Source organism: Sminthopsis crassicaudata, chromosome 3 (genome assembly GCF_048593235.1).
Source record: "Sminthopsis crassicaudata isolate SCR6 chromosome 3, ASM4859323v1, whole genome shotgun sequence".
Taxonomy (NCBI): domain Eukaryota; kingdom Metazoa; phylum Chordata; class Mammalia; order Dasyuromorphia; family Dasyuridae; genus Sminthopsis; species Sminthopsis crassicaudata.
The window spans coordinates 653,940,740-653,962,380 of NC_133619.1; the positions used below are offsets into that span (position 1 = coordinate 653,940,740).

Sequence of the window (21,641 nt, forward strand, 5' to 3'; positions counted from 1 at the left end):
ATGCTGTTTCCCTCCTTTCTTGAAACCTAGTTACTGAAAAATATATTTTCTCCTGAAGATTTCTCCCACGTATATTAGCCCATAGTATTACTTCATTTTATTAGCACTTTTGCTTGATCTTCATTAATTTACTCTGCTGTATTCTCTCCTCCCCCTTTTTAAAAGAAGTTTTAGGATTTTATAAGTGCATCTCTTTTGGATACATGTTTAGCTATATGGAAGTAGTGAGCAGGACAAGGGCATACAGCCTTTCACTTTAGCCATTATGGCACAATTTTCTGAAAAACCTGTTTTCATCCCAGCAGTTCAGTTTATTGATTCCTCATCTTCCGTGAACTAGTCCAAAATATCACAAGAAATAGACACAGTTAGAAAACAAAGCAATTTTACTTAAAACAATAGTGATAATAAAGAAGGTTTGCAGGCAAAGGACATCAACAGCTGCCATTGAACAAAAATCAAGACAGAGCTCCTTCCCCTGATCCTACTGGATCTCTGCAGTTTGGGTACAGGACTTTGATTCTCTAAGTTTCTTACATTTTGCACAAAACCTTTAGGGCCCAAAGTACAAAGGGGAGAGTATTTCTATGCTATAGGGGTTCTTAGGGGTTTATGTACTTTTCCCATTATTTGTATAATTATTATTTCAATATAAGTAAGTGGTTTCCTTTGTATTATTAGGCATTTAAAGCATTAAAAATATTATTTAGAGGGTTTTATAGCCCATGATACAAAAAAGTAAAAAGCCCCTGATCTAGGATAAAGCTGGCTGTCATCCATCCAAGTACTCTGTAATTAATAGTGAGATTGCAGGTCCAACACAGCCGATACTCAGATGCTACTAAAGGTTTTCAACTTATGACCTAACTTGTGAGCAGCCACCTTTATCCCTTGTGCTAGAATGTATCTTAAGATGATCCCAAACATGTCCTACCCATTTTCCATTGCCTCAGTGATGAGTTTTAACCCATCCTAGGACATCTCTTCTTAGTATTTTTTTGCCCCAGCCCAGGATTATTAAGCTTTTTCACATTTAAACAAAGTATCAGAAGTTCACACAATACTGATTATTAAAGACCCCTTGCAAACAGAACTCTGCACCATGAATAGGAAAGGGAAAATTATTGTGACATCATTTATAGAAATAATAATCATGATCTTGTGCAAATCTTCTGATCACGTTTTTGATATTGGATAAAACTTAAGTCTTGGAAATGTGACTTTATACAATATTTCATCAAATTGACTAAAGGGTATAACAGTCAAATTGATGGTCAACCAGATGATCAAGGAAGGGAAATCCTTGAAGTTTCAGAAGTCCTGCCAGTATTCCGTCCCTGGCCCAGGCTTTCCTGGATCAGACTGAACAGCTGATGCGCCAGTCAGAACCATGATTACAATTTCACCTACCATCATCCTCCCTTTATTAGCCAGTTGGTGCTCACCCCATCCTTTAATTTTTAACAATAGCTTGTCTTCTAATTTATTCTTCTCAGACACCAGAAGCAATGTGTAATTCAAAGGCCAAAGCAAGCAAAGAACTTTTAGTGAGTTCCACTATTGCAAAAGGTCAAACAATCAGTACTGGTTTTACAGATCTAATTAACACACTTTTAAGGTCTTCAAATCTTATCACTAGAACTGTTTCTAAAAGGTGTGCTCTGATCTTGATGTCCTCAGAGAGCTAGACTTTCTCTCTGGTGGTGGTATCCTGGAGGTTGGGGGAGGAGGGGAGAGCCACTCCTTATCTTAAAAATGTTTATTATTACATATTCAATTGGGTGAGTGGAATGGTCTAAGTTGAAGCCTTTGTCACTTAGCAGTTACACAAAAGTTTTTCCTGAAGCAAGGGAGAAAAGAAAACAATGTGTCATTGATAGGGATTCAATCATCAAATAATTAAGCGACGGAATAAGACCTTTAGACTGACAAATTTGTATTGGTCCACTTTTCTAAAATGATTTATCTTATACAAACAGGCAGGAGAGACCAGTAGGTAGAGCCAGTCTGCACCAAGAAGATCCAAACCGAAATTTCACCTCTGAATACACTGGCTATGAACCCCGCTCCACCCCCAAGGGAACTCACTTCCCAGAACTCTAGGCAACATTCTAAGGGTTAACCTGCAGTAATACCATGAATTTTCTCATATAAAATCAGAGAATCCTTCACTATCCTTATACCCTTATCTATGATGGCCTTAACTTACTCTTGATCTTGGGATAATTAACTATTTAATTTTTCTGCTCTTTTCTTCTTTTGCTCTGCTAACCTGGTATCTTTACTTGCTAATTCTGTTTTTCAAAGCTGCATTTTCAAATGCACATCCCTCACTAAAATGAATGTCAAAGCTCCCAGGCTACTTAGTCAATGACTGTTGTTGAAGGTCCAAACATATTTGAAAGTGAATTCCTATAGCTCACTTTTTTTAGCCTTTTATTATAAAACACATATTCCAAATCTTATGAATTTTGGATCTTTTCTCTTCAACAATAAAGCATCTTGGCAGATTATGTTCAATAACACATTCTAACAAATTGTTGTTTGAAAAGATACGAAAATATTAAGCATATTTATTAAACACAGAATTAAGAGACAATATAATTCACAATGAAGTATGCAAATCATGGTTCGTCGAACTGAGAACTGGCTCACTGAATAACTATTTTTTATGAGAAACTAAGTTTTAATAATAATTTCTGATAGTAAATAATACAGCGATAGAATATTAGAAGTAGTTGCTGTTATTTGAAATATATAAAGGAGGATAAGACTGAATACTAAAAATACCTTTCTCAGATTTGAACTGGCCTATTCTTGCGGAATAGAACTGTAGAATTCCTGTTTAAACAGAAAAAAAGAGTACTTGTTCTCAGCTCACAGAAACATGGCCACACATGAGGAAATAAACCTTTATAAGTGCTGAGTCTCCAGTTCAATTATCTTTTTTAACTTTATGGAAACTTTCTGCAAAAGCAGCTAGCCCTCTTTTCTCTTCATATGTAGAGTTAGAAGGCTGACAACTTTCTAGGTATTTTGCATTTGGTAGTAGCTTGGTAAAGAAAAGGAGAATAAATCCTAAGCTAAAGTAATTCTTAATACACTGATTGATATATACATTTGAACCACAAACTCAGATGCATGTGTCATAACACAACACACAGACTAGGTTTAATGTGGAATTATAGAAATATTCATAATCGTTTGTCAGGTGGCTGATACCCATGTGTCTTTAGACAAACGTTCCCAGTACTTGTTTGGTAAATAGGAGGATTCTAGCTTTTTCAAATCCATGTCAAAATTCCAGCATCTGTGAAATTAAGCTTGAAAGTCATTAGGAATCAACCAGATTCTTTGGAGAAAAACCCTATGTCCACAGGGGACAATCTTTGGATTACTGAAGTTTAGCTCTCATTTTCTGTTACCAATAGGAAAAAAATGTTTCTAGGTTCTTTCCAATCAAGTCACTTTACATTCGTAACAGGTATTTCTCCAGGGAAAGTTCATGGTTCTCAACTTCTAAGTCCAATCTCATGGGCATCTATTTTTTAAAGAAAAAAATATATAAAATCTTTCTTAAACCCATGTTGTTATATCTGCCATATCACTTGCTATTCCAACCCTTGTTGGTTTTGAGTCTCTGAGAGATGTTCTGTTACAAGATTCTATAGCTGGAGTAAAAGTTAAGGACTTTGAATAGGCCCACCTACTTTGAATGCAGGAGTCCAATTTTCAAGCAAATAATGCAGCCTATTCAATCAGACTATATGACAGATTCTTGCTTAGGCATTCAATAAACATTTGTTGAGCATCTACCAATGCCAGATTCTGTGTTAAGTGCTAGGCAATGCCCCCCCCCCAAAAAAAAATATATATATATATTAAATAGGTCCTTGTCTTCAAGTACCTTATGTTCTGCTGGTATGAGATAGACTATGATCCCCAAGTTCTTGTTCGAGGTCTCTTAAAGGATGTGCTATTGCTAAAAAAAAAAAAAAAAAAAAATCCCCACATGCTACTTTCCCTTGGTTTTTCTAAAACATGAATTTTCTGCAGGAAGGTTTTCCATTTTGCTTCTTAGACCTTATTCTTTAATATGACATTTCTTATGATTCCTAAAAGATGAGCTGTGACTGAAAGTTTTCCCACATTCATTACATTCTAAGGGTTTCTCTCCAGTATGAATTCTCTTATGTTCAGTAAGACTTGTGGGATAACTAAAGGCTTTTCCACATTCATTGCATTCAAAGGGTTTCTCTCCAGTATGAATCCTCTTGTGTAGAGTAAGTTGCCTCTTTTCTCTGAAGGCTTTCCCACACTGATTGCAATCAAAGGGTTTCTCTCCAGTATGAAGTCTTTGATGTGTCCTAAGGTTCGAGCTATTACTGAAGGCTTTTCCACATTCATTACATTTGAAGGGCTTCTCTCCTGTATGAAGTCTCCAATGCATCATAAGATTTGAGCTGTTACTGAAGGCTTTCCCACATTCTTTACATTCAAAAGGCTTCTCTTCTGTATGAATTCTTTTATGAGCTGTAAGACCTATCCTATGGCGGAAGGCTTTCCCACACACATTACATTCAAGAGGCTTCTCTCCAGTATGAATTCGCTTGTGTTCAGTAAGACTTGCTATGTAGCTAAAGGCTTTTCCACATTCATGACATTCAAAGGGTTTCTCTCCTGTATGAATTCTCATATGTTCATTAAGTCTTCCTCTCTCGATGAAAGCTTTCCCACATTCAGTGCATGCAAATGGTTTTTCTCCGGTGTGAATCCTCTGATGCTTCATAAGCGATGAACTTCTTATAAAGGATTTCCCACATTCGCTACATTCAAACTTTTTCTCTCCTGTATGAATTCTCCAATGAAGCTTCAAGGATGATCGGCTACTGAAGGCTTTCTTACATTCATTACATTCAAAGGACTTCTCTCCAGTATGTGTTAACTGATGTGTCCTAAGCGTTGAACTTTGGCTGAAGGCTTTTCCACATTCACTACATTCAAAGGGTTTCTCTCCTGTATGAATTCTCTGGTGTTCAGTAAGACTAGTGGTATAGCTAAAAGCTTTTCCACATTCATTACATTCAAAAGGTTTCTCTCCAGTATGAATTCTCATATGTTCTGTGAGTCTCCCTCGCTCTATGAAGGCTTTCCCACACTCGGGACAGGAAAAAGGTTTCTCTCCAGTATGAGTTCTCTGATGCTTTCTAAGTGTTGAACTTGCACTGAAGGATTTCCCACACTCACCGCATTTGTAGCGTCTCTCCCCAGTATGAAGTCTCCGATGATATCGAAGGGATGAGCTGTGGCTGAAGGCTTTTCCACATTCGTTGCATTCAAAGGGTTTTTCTCCAGTATGAATTCTCTTATGCTCAGTCAGTCTTACTTTTTCTATGAAAGCCTTCCCACACTCATTGCACACGTAGGGCTTCTCACCTGTATGAATTTTTTGGTGGCCTTTAAGTGATGTGCTTCTACTGAAAGATTTCCCACATTCGTTACATTCGTGTCGGTTTTCTCCAGTATGAAACCTATAATGATCTCTAAGGGAGGAGATGTAGCTAAAGGTCTTCCCACATTCTTTACACTGAAAGGGTTTCTCACCTGTGTGAATTCTCTTATGTGCAGTAAGTTTCCCACTCTCTATGAAGGCTTTCCCACACAGATTACACACAAAGGGTTTCTCCCCAGTATGAATTATCTGATGTCTTCTAAGTGCTGAGCTCTGCCTAAAGGCTTTCCCACATTCTTTACATTCGAAAGGTCTCTCTCCTGTGTGAATTCTCTTATGTTCAGTAAGACTTATTGAGTATCTGAAAGCTTTTCCACACTCATGACAAGCAAAGGGTTTCTCTCCAGTATGAATTCTCTTGTGTACATTCAGTTTTGCTCTCTGAATGAAGGCTTTTCCACATTCACTACACACAAAGGGTCTCTCTCCGGTATGAAGTCTTATATGTCCTTTAAGTGCCGACCTGGTGCTAAAGGCTTTCCCACACTCACTACATTCACATGTTTTTTTCCCAGTAAGTTTTCTATGATATTGAATAAGATCTGAATGATAACTGAAGGATTTCCTGTATTTATTAGACTTCGAAAGTTTCTTGCCAGAGATTTTATGACCTTTGAGAATGTTCGGATATTGCTTGGAAGTCTTTGCATTTCCTGCACACCCACGGAGACTTCTTTCTGTGGCAGCTCTCTGCTCTGGAACAAGTGATGAATCTGAACCGAAACTTTTCCCAAATGTGTTGGTTTCATGGATGATTGTTATTCTCTTGGACTTTCTTTGCTGGTAACTCTTCTCTCTTTGCAACTTGACATCACATTCCCAATCATCTCCCAAAATCGTGTTATAAGAGCTATCCTTTGTAAGTCTCTCTTTGGATGTTTCTCCTAGAGAAACAGCATGCTTTTGAACTGATTCTCTGGTTTTACACCTAGTATTCTGAATAAGAGAATCTAAAGAAAAGAACAATAACAAAAAAGTTACTGAAGTCTTTCCCACATTTTTAATGGTCAAAAGACTTCTATTTTGCATGAATTCTCTTATAAGCAGACTTATTCTGTGGTGGACAGTTCCTCTACTCAACATTATTACATTCAAAGGTTTCATGGCTTTCTGAGAGACAACACAGAAATTGCTTTCCATGAAGGAAAAACACTGATATGCGAACTACAAGTTTTTTTTTCCTAAGATATCACTGTGGAAATGTGGATAAAATGTCAAATTATAATCCAGAAAGGTTAATGAGCACAATGTTAAAAGCTCATTAAAAGACATGGTGTCCAACTCACAGACAGTAGCAAATCACATTACACTGGAAGTTTTGAATTCAGTTCTGAGCTGGAATGGGTGAAGAGGAATTTACCAGAATGGTAAAGAACTAGAAATGATATCATTGAAGAAAGGGTAAATGAACTCGGAATGTATAGCCAGAAGGATATAGCTCAGGCAAGAGCATGGTTATGTGAAAGGCTCTCAAGGGAACTAAATAGAAATAATGTCTATTTTGATAAAGGACACAACAAAACCAGTCATAAACAAAAAAGATTTTTATTTTGACCAAGCGAAGTTCACATTTAATATTATTAATGCAAAATGGAATTTGAGATGCTAAAAATTAGTTATCTCCTCCCTATTTAAGTATTCAAAAAACAGGCTGGATGTATACATAGCAGTTATTGTAGAGTGAAGCTTTCCTTGTGTTAGATGAGAAGATGAAATAGATGATTTCCTACTCTGAGATAACATTATTCCAACTCCTTACAATTATGGAAGAGGCCGATATGTAGAGAAGACAGATGGGTCTGAAGTCAGAAAGACTTGAGTTCAAATGTGACTTCAACCCCATACTAACTGTTTGATCCTAAGCAAGTCCCTTAATCTATCTACCTCAGCTTCTTTTAACTGTAAAAGTAGGGTATTGCCTCTGTGGTTGTTGTGAGGATCAAATGAGTCAATATCATTTGTAAAGCACTTAGCGCAGTGCTATCTACGGTACTATTAATGTACATAAACAGGCACTAAATAAATGCCTATTCTTTTCCCTTCCCTTTGTTCATTATTGAAGCATTTCTGAAGTTGAGAAACATTAAAACTGTGGCATAATGGATTAGCTCTGAATTTGATGTTTGATGTTCTAGATTTAAATCCCAATGGAAAATCATTTTAACAAACTTTTTTTTTTTTTTTGGTAGTAGCAAATTAATAGAAACAAAGAGCGTACATCACTTGGGAAATGGCTGAACAATTTATGCCACAGCAATGGAATGGACTTTTTTTTTCCTTTAAATTAAATGTCTCACTTAAAAAAAAAATCTATCCATAACACTAAAAAAAGATCATATACTGAACAGGAAAATATGATAGCTTATGAAATAGCAAATCTTTACTACATACACCTTACTTTAAGTGAAAAAAAATCTATCTATCTAGATATATCTATAGATATATATGAAACAAATTTAACATGCTACTCTCAAAGCTGTTCTGCTTGTCTGGGCTTCCTTCTCAACCACTGATTTCTCTTGTATATTTTTCTCTTAAAGATCACAAGGACTTTCTTTCCTTCCTTTTCCTTTTTTTTTTTTTTTTTTTTTTTGCTTAAGAATTATTGTTCAGGCTCTTTTTGCAGTGGCAAGAAGTTGGAAATTGATTGGATGCCCATCAGGTGGGGAATAGCTGAAAAGTTATATGAACGTAATGGAATATTATTATTCTATAAGAAATGAGGAACAGCCTGATTTCAGAAAAGCTTAGAAAGACTTATATGAATGATGTTGAATGAAGTGAGCAGAACCAGAATAGAAACAGCAAGATCATGTGATGATCACCTGCGATGGACATAGGTAAGCTCTTCTCAGCAATGCAGTGATCCAAGACAATGCCAACAGACTTTGGAACATGCCAGAGAAAGATCCATGAAAACTGAATGCGGATTGAAGAATGGTAGTTTCATTTTTTTTTTATTTGCTCTTTCTTTTTCCTTTTTAGTTTTCCCTTTTAGTCTAATTTTTTCTTGAACAACATGACAAATATGGAAATATGTTTAAAAGGATTTCAGATGTTTAATTTATATCAGATTGCTTGCTGTCTTAGAGAGAGGAGAAGGTAGAGAGGAAGAAAGAAAAAATTTGGAACTCAAAATCTTAGAAAAAATGAATGTTGAAAACTATCTTTACATGTATTTGGAAAAATAAAATACTACTGAGGGGGAAAAATTATTGTATAGTAAGAAACAATGGCTATGAAGAATTTAAGGGAACTTGGGGAAGATTTCCAGGAATTGAGATGAGTAGAATCAGAACAAAGTACAAAATGATCACAAAAATGTAATAAAAGAAAACACTAAGAGAGATATCAAAGAAAAAAACAAGAATATAAGACCAAAAGCCAATCTCCAATGTCTATAAAGTCGAACTGAACTAAGCATTCAAGAAGAGGAAACCATCACACAGGAAGGACATTAAAGGACATAAGTAAAAAAGATAAAATCAGAAAAGACAATGACTTAATTTCGTGAGACCTGGTATGAAACATGAAGTGAAAGAGACAGCAAGAAAATAATTTATTGTAACAAAAAATTAAGGCATGTCAGAACCTGATGTACATCCTGAGTGGGGAGAGGAAGGGATATATAGCCACTCACCTAGATAAGGGCTTCTGGGTACTTCTCCCTCAGGCATCCATGGCACTTCACCTTTCTCCAGCTGGGAGATCACATCTGGCTGAGAACCTAAAAGCCCTACTCACAGAGAAACAAATGGGGAAAAGTGAGAAGAGAGGATATCTCACAATCTCTTTTCTCTTTAAGGAAGAGGGGACACAGCAAGAGTGTGGTAGACCGAAACCCTCCACAGGATGCTAAGTATTGTAGTCTTAAGAAATATGGGGGATGGAAGAGGTTGCAGAGGCTGGGGTAGGAATTGATTTAGGCTCATAAAGAAAATTAGTTCATTTGACTCGCTAGTGGTTAAGTTAATGGCAACCCTTCACATCTTAAGATGTCTCCCTTGGGACTTTACAGGACAAACTAAGACCTGGAGGAAACTAGAGAATGAGAAAGATGTTGCTTTAGAGGCTGCACAGGAGAAACACAAGTTTTCCAGTTTTCTTTTTAAAAAAGTCTTCACTAGGGGGATCGAAACATTTTGTTTGCCCTCAAGAATTCAGACAGCTCCTCTATGACATGGCTTCTTAAACCATTCTGAAAATTCAACTAAAACTCAGTGGAGTGATTCAGATATTCCGCAGCCTAAATTTAGCGAGTGAAAACGCATAGACACTCCCCGGGACTGATTCCCAGGGGAACGCTTCCTTACCCAGGAAAACTAGGTTCTTGTAATTCTCCAGCATCACATCCCTGTACATATTTCTCTGAGAAGGATTCAATTGTCTCCACTCCTCTTTGGTGAAGTCCACGGCCACATCCTTGAATGTCAATGATTTCTGAAACACAAACATTTCTGCTCACCCAGAGACCAAACACATCATATGAACCATAGCAGAGCCAAGAAGCCGGCAAAATTTGTGCAAAGAGTCTTGGGAGGGCATGAAGGGTTTTATGTTCCATGTCAAATATTTACCAAACCCTCTTTATTCTTAGTCATTTGCCCTCTGCCATGCAGACTACTGTATGTAATGATACCAACTCATCCTTACAAACCAACCTCCAATGGGAGCTCCAAGCCAAAATCATTTTATTTTTTATAAAATTATAAATTATCATGTACATGTAATTATTATATATTATAAAATATTTATTTTATTCATGAGTTCCCCCCCCCAACCATCTATCTATATGATCAAATATACAACACTGAAATCATACCATACATAGCTAACTTCCTAAAAGCTACATCATAGTAATCACCGTCACTGATCCCCAAATTTGGGGCAAAATTAGAAAGCAAAGAAGCAGCTACATTAAAGGGCTGAGGGATGCAGGTGAGGAGGCATCTCCCCTATTCTACCAGTATTGTGACCCTGTTCTTTCACCCATGACCATTACTATTCTCATTCAAGGCCCCTCTATCAAAACCCAAGACATCTTCCTTTGATGACCTTACGAAGCACAGAAGAAGAATGAGACAGATGCTCAGGAAGATACAAAGCATGTCACATGACACTGTAACAAGAAAATAAAAAAATTCATATTTAGAGCCTCAGAGACACAGTTAGTGGCTGGCCACCTCATTTTTTATGTATTTTTTTTTAAGAATAATACCCTTAAATTAATAAATTCCACGTATTATTGTGAGGGAGTACCCCCTCACAACTGAAGCAGCCCCTTCCACTCTTCGATCTCATTCTTAGAAAGTGGGTGGTTAGGTGGTACCATGGAGACTCATCTTCCCAAGTTCCAATCTGGCTACTTTTGTGATTCTAGGTAAATCCCTTCACCCTGCTTGCCTCAGTTTCCCCATCTGTAAAATGAAGAAATGGCTAAACACTGCAGTTATCTTTGCCGAGAAAACCCCAAATGGGACCATGAAGAGTGGGACACGACCGAAAAATGACTGAACAAAAACTGTTAGAAAAATGTTTAAGCCATCAGGCTAGATAAAGAATTCTGGGAAGAAAACCTTTGACTTAAATTTCCTCCAAAGACAAAAGACAGAACATTGTCTCAGAGAGAATGTAGAACAGCTGAAACAACCCAAGCCGGGCTAAAGCACCTACTCCCCCCTAAAGGAGATTTGGCTTCTGGGGGCCAAAGTTTGGCTGGAGCCGCTGTACAGCATCCACCAAGAAGCCCTGGAGCAGCAGCAGAGGGGGCAGCCTCAGCCCTACAAAGGTCCCCCTGACTGAGCTCCCTGGGCTGGGCTGCCACTGACAGGGGTGGGGGGACCCTCTGGGAGCTGGGGGCACCTACAGGTCCACAGAGTCCTTGGCTTCAGGCTGGGGTAATGAGAGCAATGGTAGCATGATCCCTGTGGGGAACAGACCTCAGAAAATAACAGCAGGACCACCTGAGGCTTAGGTGGGACCAGAACAATTAGATGCTAAAAAGAAAATAAAGCAGAAAAACAAAAATGAGCAAGCAAAGGAGAAAAAAATCCCACCATAGATAGTTAACTATGGGGATAAGGACCTGGGTACATATTTGGAGGAATAGATACCAAATAGTGCCAAAACATGAAAAAATTTCTTAGAAGAACTTAAAAGGGACTTTTAAAATCAAATAAGAGAGATAGGGAAAAATTAGAAAAAAAAATAAGAGTAATCCACAAAAATCAAGAAAATTATGAAAAACATGTCAGTCAACTTGAAATGGAGAATCAACTACTTAAGGAAAAAAATAATTCCTTGAAATCTAGAACTGGGCAAAGAGAAGGAAAGTATGTTCTAAAATACAAATAATAAAATCAAATCAAAAGAAAGAAAGTATGAAATATCTCATGAAAAAAAAAATTGATGTGGAAAAGACACCAAGGGGAAATAACATAAGAATGGTCAGATTGCTTGAAAATTATGATTAAAAAAAGTGAATCTTGATACAAGAAAATATCCTTAAATTCTAGAACAAGAAAGCAAAACATAAATAGAAAAAAATCTACCAATTATCCCCTGACACAGATCCCAAGTGAAAAATTTAAAGAAATCTCAGTCAAGTTTCAAAGCTTCTAAGTTAAGGAGAAACTATTGGAACTATCAAGAAAAGAACAATTGAAATATTATGGAGCACATTAAGAATTGTAGGAAATCTAGCACTATTATGTTGAAGAATAGTACATCTTGAAATATAGTTTGTAAAACAAAAAAGCTGGGATTATGACCAAAAGCAACTTACCCAGCAAGGTTAAATATAATTCTGAGTGGAAAAAAAAAAAAAGGCTATTTAATTAACAAAGAATTTCAGATATTTGTGACAAAAGCATAAGGGAAAATTTGATATGTAATATTCAAGAGAAATATGAAGTTAACATTAAAGACCAATTATAAGGATCTCAGTAAGATCAAATCATTTACATCTTATATAAGAAAATATTATCAGTTCTTTTATGATTTATTTTTATTTGGGTAGTTTGAAAAAAAATTTGGGGTAAGCTAAATATGATGTGATTCAAAAAATAAGTAATACTGTGTAGGGAAAGATTAAAAAGAGCAATTATTTTATACAAATGAGATGAAAAAGGAAAAATAAATACAAAAGAAGCTAGTGAGTGGAGGGAAGGTAGTGCTGAAACCTTCCTCTCATCAGGAATGGGTTAAAAAGGGAATGTGTGTGTGTGTATGTATGTATGTATAGAAGTGTACAAAAGTCTTCTAAAATTCAGAAATAAATAAGAGGGTGTACAGGATGGGGTGGGGAGAGAATAAGAGGAATTCTTAGTGAGGTAGATAGGTTAAGGAAGAAGAGGGCAAGGCAGGAAGGAGGTACAGCAAAGCTTTGAAGGATAGGACTAGAGTGAGAAGGATAAAGAGGAAGAATGAGAAAGAGGAAAATATACAAGTAAATATAACTTAGAATGTGAATATGATCAATTTACCCATAAAACAAAAATTGAGCAGATTAAAATATTAATTCAACAAAATGTTACTTTCACAAAATGTTATAAAAATGAGACACACACACAAAGCCAGGAATGTATTATTTAAAAAAGCAGGGGTTGTAATAATGATATCAGAGTTAAGTTAAAGTAAAAATTGATTTAATTAAAATGAAAAAAATAGAGGAACTACACTGTGTCAGTATTATTCAATAGTTTTAGACCATTTAAAATAGAGGGCATGAAATATGAGTGCATTAATGCCAAACAGACAAAGAAACTATATAAATGTATACTACATAAAACATGTTTTATGCAAATGAAGTCAGATCTAAATAATTGAAGTAATATTTATTGTTCACGGGTGAGTAAAGCCAATATAATTTTTAAATGACAATTTTACCTAACTACTCAATGTCAACTCATTAAATTTACTGAGTTAGAAAAAGTACCAGACTTTATATTATAAGGGAGAACATTATCGAAGTATAAAAAGCACAATTTTGATTATTATGAATTAAAATCTTGAATTAAAAAAAAAAAACCTATGTAGCCAAGAACAGAAGAAATGCAAAATATTAGAGGAAAAAACCTTTCATAGACAATCTCTCAAATAGGATGTGATTCAGCTGGAATCCTGTAATGGAAGGAAACTAGAAAATAAGTTTAGAAAAATATGGAAAGGCTTAGACATGAAGGAAGATGGCTAGCCATCTTCCGAGAAACAGATGACAGTGGAAATAAGCATAGTACAGTCCTACATGTATGTGAATGTTTATATATACCTACACTTAATTGTAGCCTTCTTTGTAGAGGGGAGGGGGAAAAAAAGTAAAACATGCATAGCAAAGAACAAAAGAAAACCAACAATGAAGCAAAATTGGGCAGCTTTGAAAACAATGTGCAGTATTTATTAACTAAGTTTTCTTGAAACAGAAATTTATTGTTTTATATTGAATCCCTTCTTAATTTCTTTTGTATACATGACAATTTGTTATTATTGTTGTTATTATTTTGTATTTCAAGTTTAAAATAAATTTTAAAACAAAAGACACAATACTAAATTTTCCTTTTTGTAATTTCCACCCACTGATCCTACAGAGTGAGCAGAATCCACGTGAGTCTCACTCCACTCCCAACACACACACACACACACACACACCATCCACAGCTCCTTTAGCCTACTGTCATCTAATAGGACTTGGGCCTCTCAAGCACATTTAGTGCTGGACCAACCAAATTATAAAGAATTTTACAAATAGACAAAATAACATTTGGACAAATATACAGGTAGTAATAGAAGAATGAGGGTTTGGTCCTTATGGATCTTAAATTATGATACGCAGCAATAATTATCAAAAACTACCTGATGTTGATGAAATGTAGAAAAGCAAATTATTTCTAAAGACTTGAGAAGTAGAAAGGTTACAGGGAAAACCAGAACACAATCTGGCAGAAAGTAGGTATAGACCAACATTGCACGCAACATAACAGCAACAAGAGTTAAGATTTATAGAGACTGCCAGGTGGCAGGTATTAAGCTAAATGTTTTATAATTAAGATCTTATTTGATTCTCACAACAATCCTAGGATTCAGGCACTGATATTTTCCCCCTTTTATCTGTGAGAAAACGGAGACAAAGATAAGTGACATAATAAAATGAACTCCACAGGGGTACTTAGGTTAGACAAAAAGGGAGACATAATAAACAAATTAGATGGAAAACCAAGGGAAAAATTACCCATCAGACCTATGGATAACAGAAGAGTTTGTGACCAAAGACCAGAAATGATTACAGAAAGGTAAAATGGGCTAATTTTGATTACATAAATTTTTTTTAAAAAGGTTTTTTATAAACAAAAGCAATGGAATTAAATGGGAAAAAATGGAGAAAAAAAATCCTCTCTATTAAGTTTTTCTGATAAGGGTCTCATTCCAAGATATATAAGGAATTGGCTCAAATTTATAAGAGCCATTCCCCAGCTGATAAATGGTCAAAGGCAGTTTTCAGGGGAAGAATTCCAAACTTTCAAACTAAATCACTACCAATTAAAGAAATGAAAATTTAAACAATTCTGAAGTTTTACCTCACTCGTCAGATTGGCAAAGTTGACAAAAAAGGAAAAATAAATGCTAAAGGAGCTTTAAAGGAACACATTAACCTACTACAGATGGGACAATAAGTGGTCCAGCTATTCTTTTTGTTGTTGGTTTGTTTGTTTTTTATAATAATAGCTTTTTATTTTTCAAAATACAGGCAAAGATGGTTTTGAACATTCACCCTTGTAAAATCTTGCATTCTAAATTTTTCTCCCACTTTCCTCTTTTTCCTCTTCCCCTAGATAGAAAGTAATCCACTATAGGTTAAACATGTGTAATTCTTTTAAGCATATTTCTACATTAATCATGTTTCACAAGAAAAATCAGATTAAAAAGGGGAAAAAATGAGAAAGAAAACAAAATGCAAGCAAACAACAACAACAAAGGTGAAAATGCTATGTTATGATCCACACTCAGTCCCCATGAGGATCTCTCTGGGTTCAGATGGCTCTCTCCACTTATCTATTGGAATCACCCTGAATCATCTCATTGTTGATGAGAGCCATGTCCATCAGAATTGAACATCGTATAATCTTCTCGTCGTCATGTATAATGTTCTCCTGGTTCTGCTCATTTCACTCAGCACCAGTTCATGTCTTTCCAGGCCTCTCTGAAATATCCTGCTGATTGTTTCTTAGAGGACAATAATATTCCATAACATTCATGTACCATAAACCTATTCAAAAATTCTCCAGCTGATGGGGATTCATTCAGTTTCCAGTTTCTCACCACTACAAAAAAGGTTGCCACAAACATTTTTGCCTTTCCCTTCTTTAAGATCTCTTTGGTATGTAAGCCCAGCAGGGATACTGCTGGGCCAAAGGGTATGCACAGTTTGATAACTTTTTGAGCACTATTCCAAATTGCTCTCCAGAATGGTTGGTTCAGTTCACAATTCCACCAACAATGTATTATTAATTAGTATCCCAGTTTTTCCAACATTTATCATTATTTTTTCCTATCATCTTATCCAATCTGAGAGGTATGAAGTGGTACTTCAATTGTCTTAATTTGCATTTCTCCAATCAACAATGATTTAGAGCACTTTTCATGACTCGAAATGGTCCAGTCATTCTGAAAAGCAATTTGGAACTATACCTCAAAATTTACTAAACTATCCATATCCTTTGAACCAACCATACCACTATGCTTCAAAGAGATAAAAGGAAATAAAAATATTTATTGCAGTTCTTTCTGTGATAGTAAAGAACTAAAAACTGACAGGAGATACTCATCAACTGAAGAATGGCTAAGCAAATTATAACGTACAAATGTGATGAAATATTATTGTGCTGTGGCAATTGCACCTGAAAAAAACTTATATGAAGTGATGCAGAATGAAGTAAGCAGAACTATGAGATCAATTTATATAATAACTGTTGTAAAAACAATTTTGAAAGAGTTATGAGCTCTGATCAACACAATGATCCACTACAATTCCAAAAGTTCAAAACTCAGGGTACAGATGTGTGTTTGTGTGTGTATAGATACTGCACACAGAGAATTGGCCTTCCATGGCAATATACAGGAATTTATTTTTCTTTCTTTTTCAGATAGATATCTTAGATTTCTTTCCCTGAGGGAAGAGCGAGGATAAAGCAGATTTGGCTTACATTGGGAGAGAAAAATAGCTAGCAAAAATTTAAAGCAATTTGGCAGATAAATTTAAACCTACTTTATACTATGTAGCGCATGCCTCTTTAAATCTGTTTCTTTCTGTTAGTTTCTAAGCCTGTTTTGAAACAATAAATTTTCAATCTGTAACATATTCCATACCTATGATTTGACCATCAGCTCTTTGAAGGACAAGGAATGTCTTTGGACTCTTTGGATCTTCATTGCTTTAGCACAGTGCCTGGCAAAAAGCAGGCTTTTAATAAATGTTTACTATTATCTGGTGAACTATTATCTAGTTTACTAATATCTAGTGAACCAAGATGTCTAATGTGAATTTTTTTTCCTGGCTTTAAGTTTTGTTCCTTATGCCTTTATTTTCAGTTTTAATCAGTAGGTATTAATTTTCAAAGAACACGTGTACATGATCCCACTCATTCACTTCAAATGTCTCTGCTAAGAAACAGGTATCAAAGTTTGAAACCGATATCAACGTAGACTTTAGAAAAGTATTTACAAAGGAGGCAAACGGACAATTAATACAAAAATAGAACATGGTCCTACAAAAATGCTGTCAGGACTGATGGTCGGAATAAACTGAGTGTTCAAGGACCTCTAAGACTCCAAGCAAGAATCTTTTCCCATTATGTTACAATTAAGAATGTAATGGATTTAAAATTTTGAGGCTTACACGATGATTTCAGAAAGGCCTGGAGAGACTTCCATGAACTGATGTTTAGTGAAATGAGCAGGACCAGGAGATTGTTGTGTACTTCAACCACAATACTATATGATGATCAATTCTGATGGACGTGGCCTCTCCAACAATGAGAGGAACCAAATCAGTTCCAATAGAGCAGTGATGAACTGAACCAGCTACGCCCAGAGAAAGAAGTCTGGGAGATGACTGAGAACCACTACACAGAATTCCCAATCCCCCTATTTTTGTCCGCCTGCATTTTGGATTTCCTTCACAGGCTAATTGTACACTGTTTCAAAGTCTGATTCTTTTTGTACAGCAAAACAACTGTTTGGACATGTATGCATATATTGTATTTAATTTATACTTTAACATATTAACATGTATTGGTCAACCTGCCATCCAAGGGGAAGGGGAAGGAGGGGAAAAATTAGAACAAAAGACTTGGCAATTGTCAGTGCTGTAAAATTACCCCTGCATATGTCTTGTAAATAAAAAGCTATAACAGTAAAAAGTAAATAAATAAAATAAAAAATCAAAATAAAATTTTGAGGCTTACAAAAAGAAACAAACATTTTTTGGGAGACTTAACTTCCCACAAGAGGGCGTGAGATCTCTCTGGAATGGTGCTAGGAGATCTCTTGGGAGACAGCAAATCAAAAAGAAAAAAGAATGAAATGTAGCCGAGGCCGCCTTATCTGGGAGAAATCAGGGCTTAAATTTTAAAACCCTTTCACAGGCCGCGGACAATAACCATCACCTTTTGCCCTATCTTTTCTAACACAGAAGTTATTGTACCACAGACACTTTTCGCCATTTGGTGAAACCTATGGACTCTTCAGAACGTCTTGTTGCCTTCACTTATAACCACAAGAAATGCTCCATTTTAGTCGGAGGTTATTGAAATGTTCTAATATGCAGAAGCTCTATCATCCAGAGAGCCTCGGGGCTTGATCCCAGGCTAGGAACCCCCGGGATTGGCCGGCACTTGGCCCTACCTAGAGCACTGTAAATCGGGGATGTCCCTTGAGGTTAAGGTTACTTAACACACACGGGCACCAAACAGCCAGCCCAGAAGCCCTGGAAAATCTCCCCCAGCGTTAAGAGAATTATTCAGAGAAAAGGCAACCTTCAGATGGTTTGCTTGTAGGCTCTGCTTAAGGAGAACAGTGGTTGAAGTGGAAATGCAGGAAATGCAGGAAAGCAGGGAGGGCTTAACTGCCTTTGATAACGACCAAGTCCAAGACAAACTGAAACTTGGGGTGTACAAAAAAAAATGGCGATGATTTCTGAGCCCCCGAGGGGATAAGGCCGCAGCCGGTCTGGGGTAAGCCTGGGCTTAGAGGCAGACGCCCCAAACTGCTCCTGCCCTCGAGCAGAGGCCCACGGAGGCGCAGAGAGTAAGGGGGGAGGAGGCCCGGCGGCCAGGAGCCCTGGTCAGGGTGACCCCCTTTTCTTGAAAGGCACCACAGGACAACCTCCCACTGTGGCTGATTCTTAGGCGGACCCCCCAGGGAGGCCGATTCAGGACTGGGACCCGGACCTGGAGGGGCCCGGGCAAGGCAGGGGGCGCACTTCTGCCTGGGCCCGCTGGCTCTGGTTAAACGGGGCGACACCCCGCCCGGTTTCCGGGATTCTGATTCTGGGCCCGGGGTGGGGACCAAGGCCTAAAAGCTGAGGCCGCTACTCACCCGGGACCTGGCTGCCAGGAGCACCGACGCCATCTCTCCTGGCTCCTCCTGGAGCAGCGCCGGATCTTGAGAAAGGGCGCTAGGAGACAAAAAAGGAGTCACCAGAGGCATTCGGCGCCAATGGGTCCGCGGCCCCTCTCCACCCCCGCCTCAGAGCCCCCCGCATCACGTGCCCCTAGGAACCCCGTCCCCTCTGAATCCGAGGAAGCTCCTCTGAGAGAGGCCGGGCTCGAGTCCAGTATCCGGGGCTGGACGGGGCCTGGGCCCAGGGTCGTCCCCACAGGTCAGCCTGCTGAGCCACCGCGGGAAGGGCCACCTCGATTTTCAGATGCAGCAGCGGAGGAGACATAAAAGAAGGGATGCCTGTGGGGGAGAGTCCGGGGCCGCCCCCAAACCTTCTGGGGGCTCCCCAGTCCCTCTGGCATCAGCCTTTCCCAGACCACCACGCCCACCCCCCACTGGCTAGCATCTGCCTGCAGCCGGCCGGCAGCAGACACAAGTCACCTCAGGCACCACAGCTGCGGCAGGCACACAATAGGCGCCGTAGGTATGCCGGCTCTGGGCAGTAGCCCGGATGTATCTGCCATCGCCCCAGGGGTGGGGGAGGGAGGGGGGGCCAGAATGTCCCTTCTGCCGTAGCCCAGCCTGGAGGAAGCCCAGTGACTGCAGCCCGCCAGGGAGTCCCTGCGGGGATGGGGGGCATAGGAAGGGGGGTCACCCCTCCTCACGGACTATGGAGGGGGGCTGGTCCTCGGTCTCCCGGATCTGACCCGAGGGTGCCGCTGGTTCCCTCACCTCCTCCTCCGGACCACTTTACAAATGAGACCCTGAGGCAGAGCACGCACTGTGGGGGACCTGGGAGTCCCTCCCCTCCTGCCCCTCCCCCTACCTCCCCAGGTCCCGAGGCTCAGCGGACACCTGGATGGAGAGCTCAGAGGAGAGGGCGCCACCAAGGGCCTAGACAGAGCGTGACAGCCATGGGGGAGGGGGCAGCCCGGGTAAAGGCGCGGAGGCGGGAGCCGAGCGAGCCGAGCACTTCCCAGCGCGGTCCCGGAGATGTCCACGGACGCGCGCACGCAGGCCTCCTCGCGAGCGGGAACGGGAGCGCGCACGCAAAGCCCGGCGTTCCCCGGCGGCGGCGGCAATAGGGCAGGAGCTGTGCGGCGGGGTTTGGCTACCCCCTCCCCCCTCCCCCGCGACGGGACACAGGCCTGCGCCCCCCGGAACCCGCTCGTCCCCCTATTCACACGTCTACACACATGCAAAACGCCCCGGTCCCAGCCCAAGCAGAGACTGCGTATCTGCGCCTGCGCACTGACCCGTTCGTTCGCCCCCTCCGAGACACCCCACGCACCAGGGCCCGAGCGAGCCTCAATTTCAGTGCCCCTCGAAACACTGCCTGGCCCCGAATCGCTAGGGTCCGCACTGGGCTGCTTAGAGCCGAGGGGGATTGAGCAGCGCAGGCGCGTTCCGTGGGACTCTGGGAAATGGAGTCTGATGACTGCAGTGCCTTCTGGGAAACGTAGTCCTCGGCCTACCTCCGCGCAGGCGCACAGACCAAGAACTAAGCACGTACTTAATTAAACCTTGGCTACTTGCCCAGCCTCGAGGACCGATTTTCCTACCCCTGCTCTTGACCCGATGGGGGGTGAGGGGGGAGAATTGCAAACCTTCACTTCTCAGAGGTCTCTACGGCCTGCCTTTCCAAAGCCGAGCCAAAACCAACATCAATAAGAAAAACCCATGCGGGCAGAATTTTCCCTCACCCGCAAGGGCTCCGGAGTAAAGGGCCCCACAGTGTGGTGGTGCATTCTGGGAATTGTGGAAATAAAGGACTAGTTTGACACATGCCCCCTGCTTTTTCCACGTGATTTGTAATCATTTCTATAGAACACACTTGTAGCTTCTCAGTAAACCCATTTTTGGAAATGATAAAGCCCAAACTCTTTCCCCAGGGTGTCAAGAAACATAATAAACTGTCAGATGAAGAGGAATCAACATAGGTCCCGGAGAAGGGCTGTTCACCCAAACACCCTCCAAGGGCACGTTTCTAAAATGTTATTCTCGCAGGGGGCGCAGGAGAAAGACTGTAACCCGGATCAAACGGACCAATCCATCTTCGGAAGGGAGGAGCCGCGTCCCGGGAGCGAATATAAAGGCTCCCTCAGTTCTGCGCTCTGGGCTCCCTCCTGCCGAAGAGCCGCTTCTAAGAGGTTCCTTAAGGTTGAATAAATTCTCCCGCCATCTGATTGGCCTATCCAAAAAAGACTAGAAAACAAAGACTAAATGGACTGTCCTCCATCCCCCTACAAACCCGGCAGACTCTGCTGTATTCCTCCTCCTAATTACTGCTTGTTTAATGCCTTTCCTCGAGAAATGTAAAACGGTGCTACGATGATATTACCATCATCAGAGGTTTCGGACGGAGCATTTTCTCCGAGACAGTCGGGGTTAAGTGACTTGCCCAGGGTCACACGCCGGGACGCGTAGGAAGTAAAACATTATTCGTCTTTCCCCTAAATGTGCACGGCAGAATTTG

At 39.5% G+C, this 21,641-nt stretch overlaps 1 protein-coding gene across 1 annotated transcript; it reads right to left on the reverse strand.

Moving 5' to 3' along the window:
- Positions 1-368: 368 nt before the first annotated feature.
- LOC141562672 (uncharacterized) lies at positions 369-20,913 on the reverse strand. The gene is made up of 6 exons (XM_074302678.1): positions 20,869-20,913; positions 19,898-20,640; positions 19,103-19,181; positions 9,826-9,952; positions 9,153-9,248; positions 369-1,840 (listed from the first exon to the last, which is right to left on the reverse strand). The coding sequence occupies exons 1-6, from the start codon at positions 20,911-20,913 to the stop codon at positions 1,824-1,826; spliced, it is 1,107 nt and encodes a 368-aa protein (XP_074158779.1). The 3' UTR covers positions 369-1,823.
- Positions 20,914-21,641: the final 728 nt, after the last annotated feature.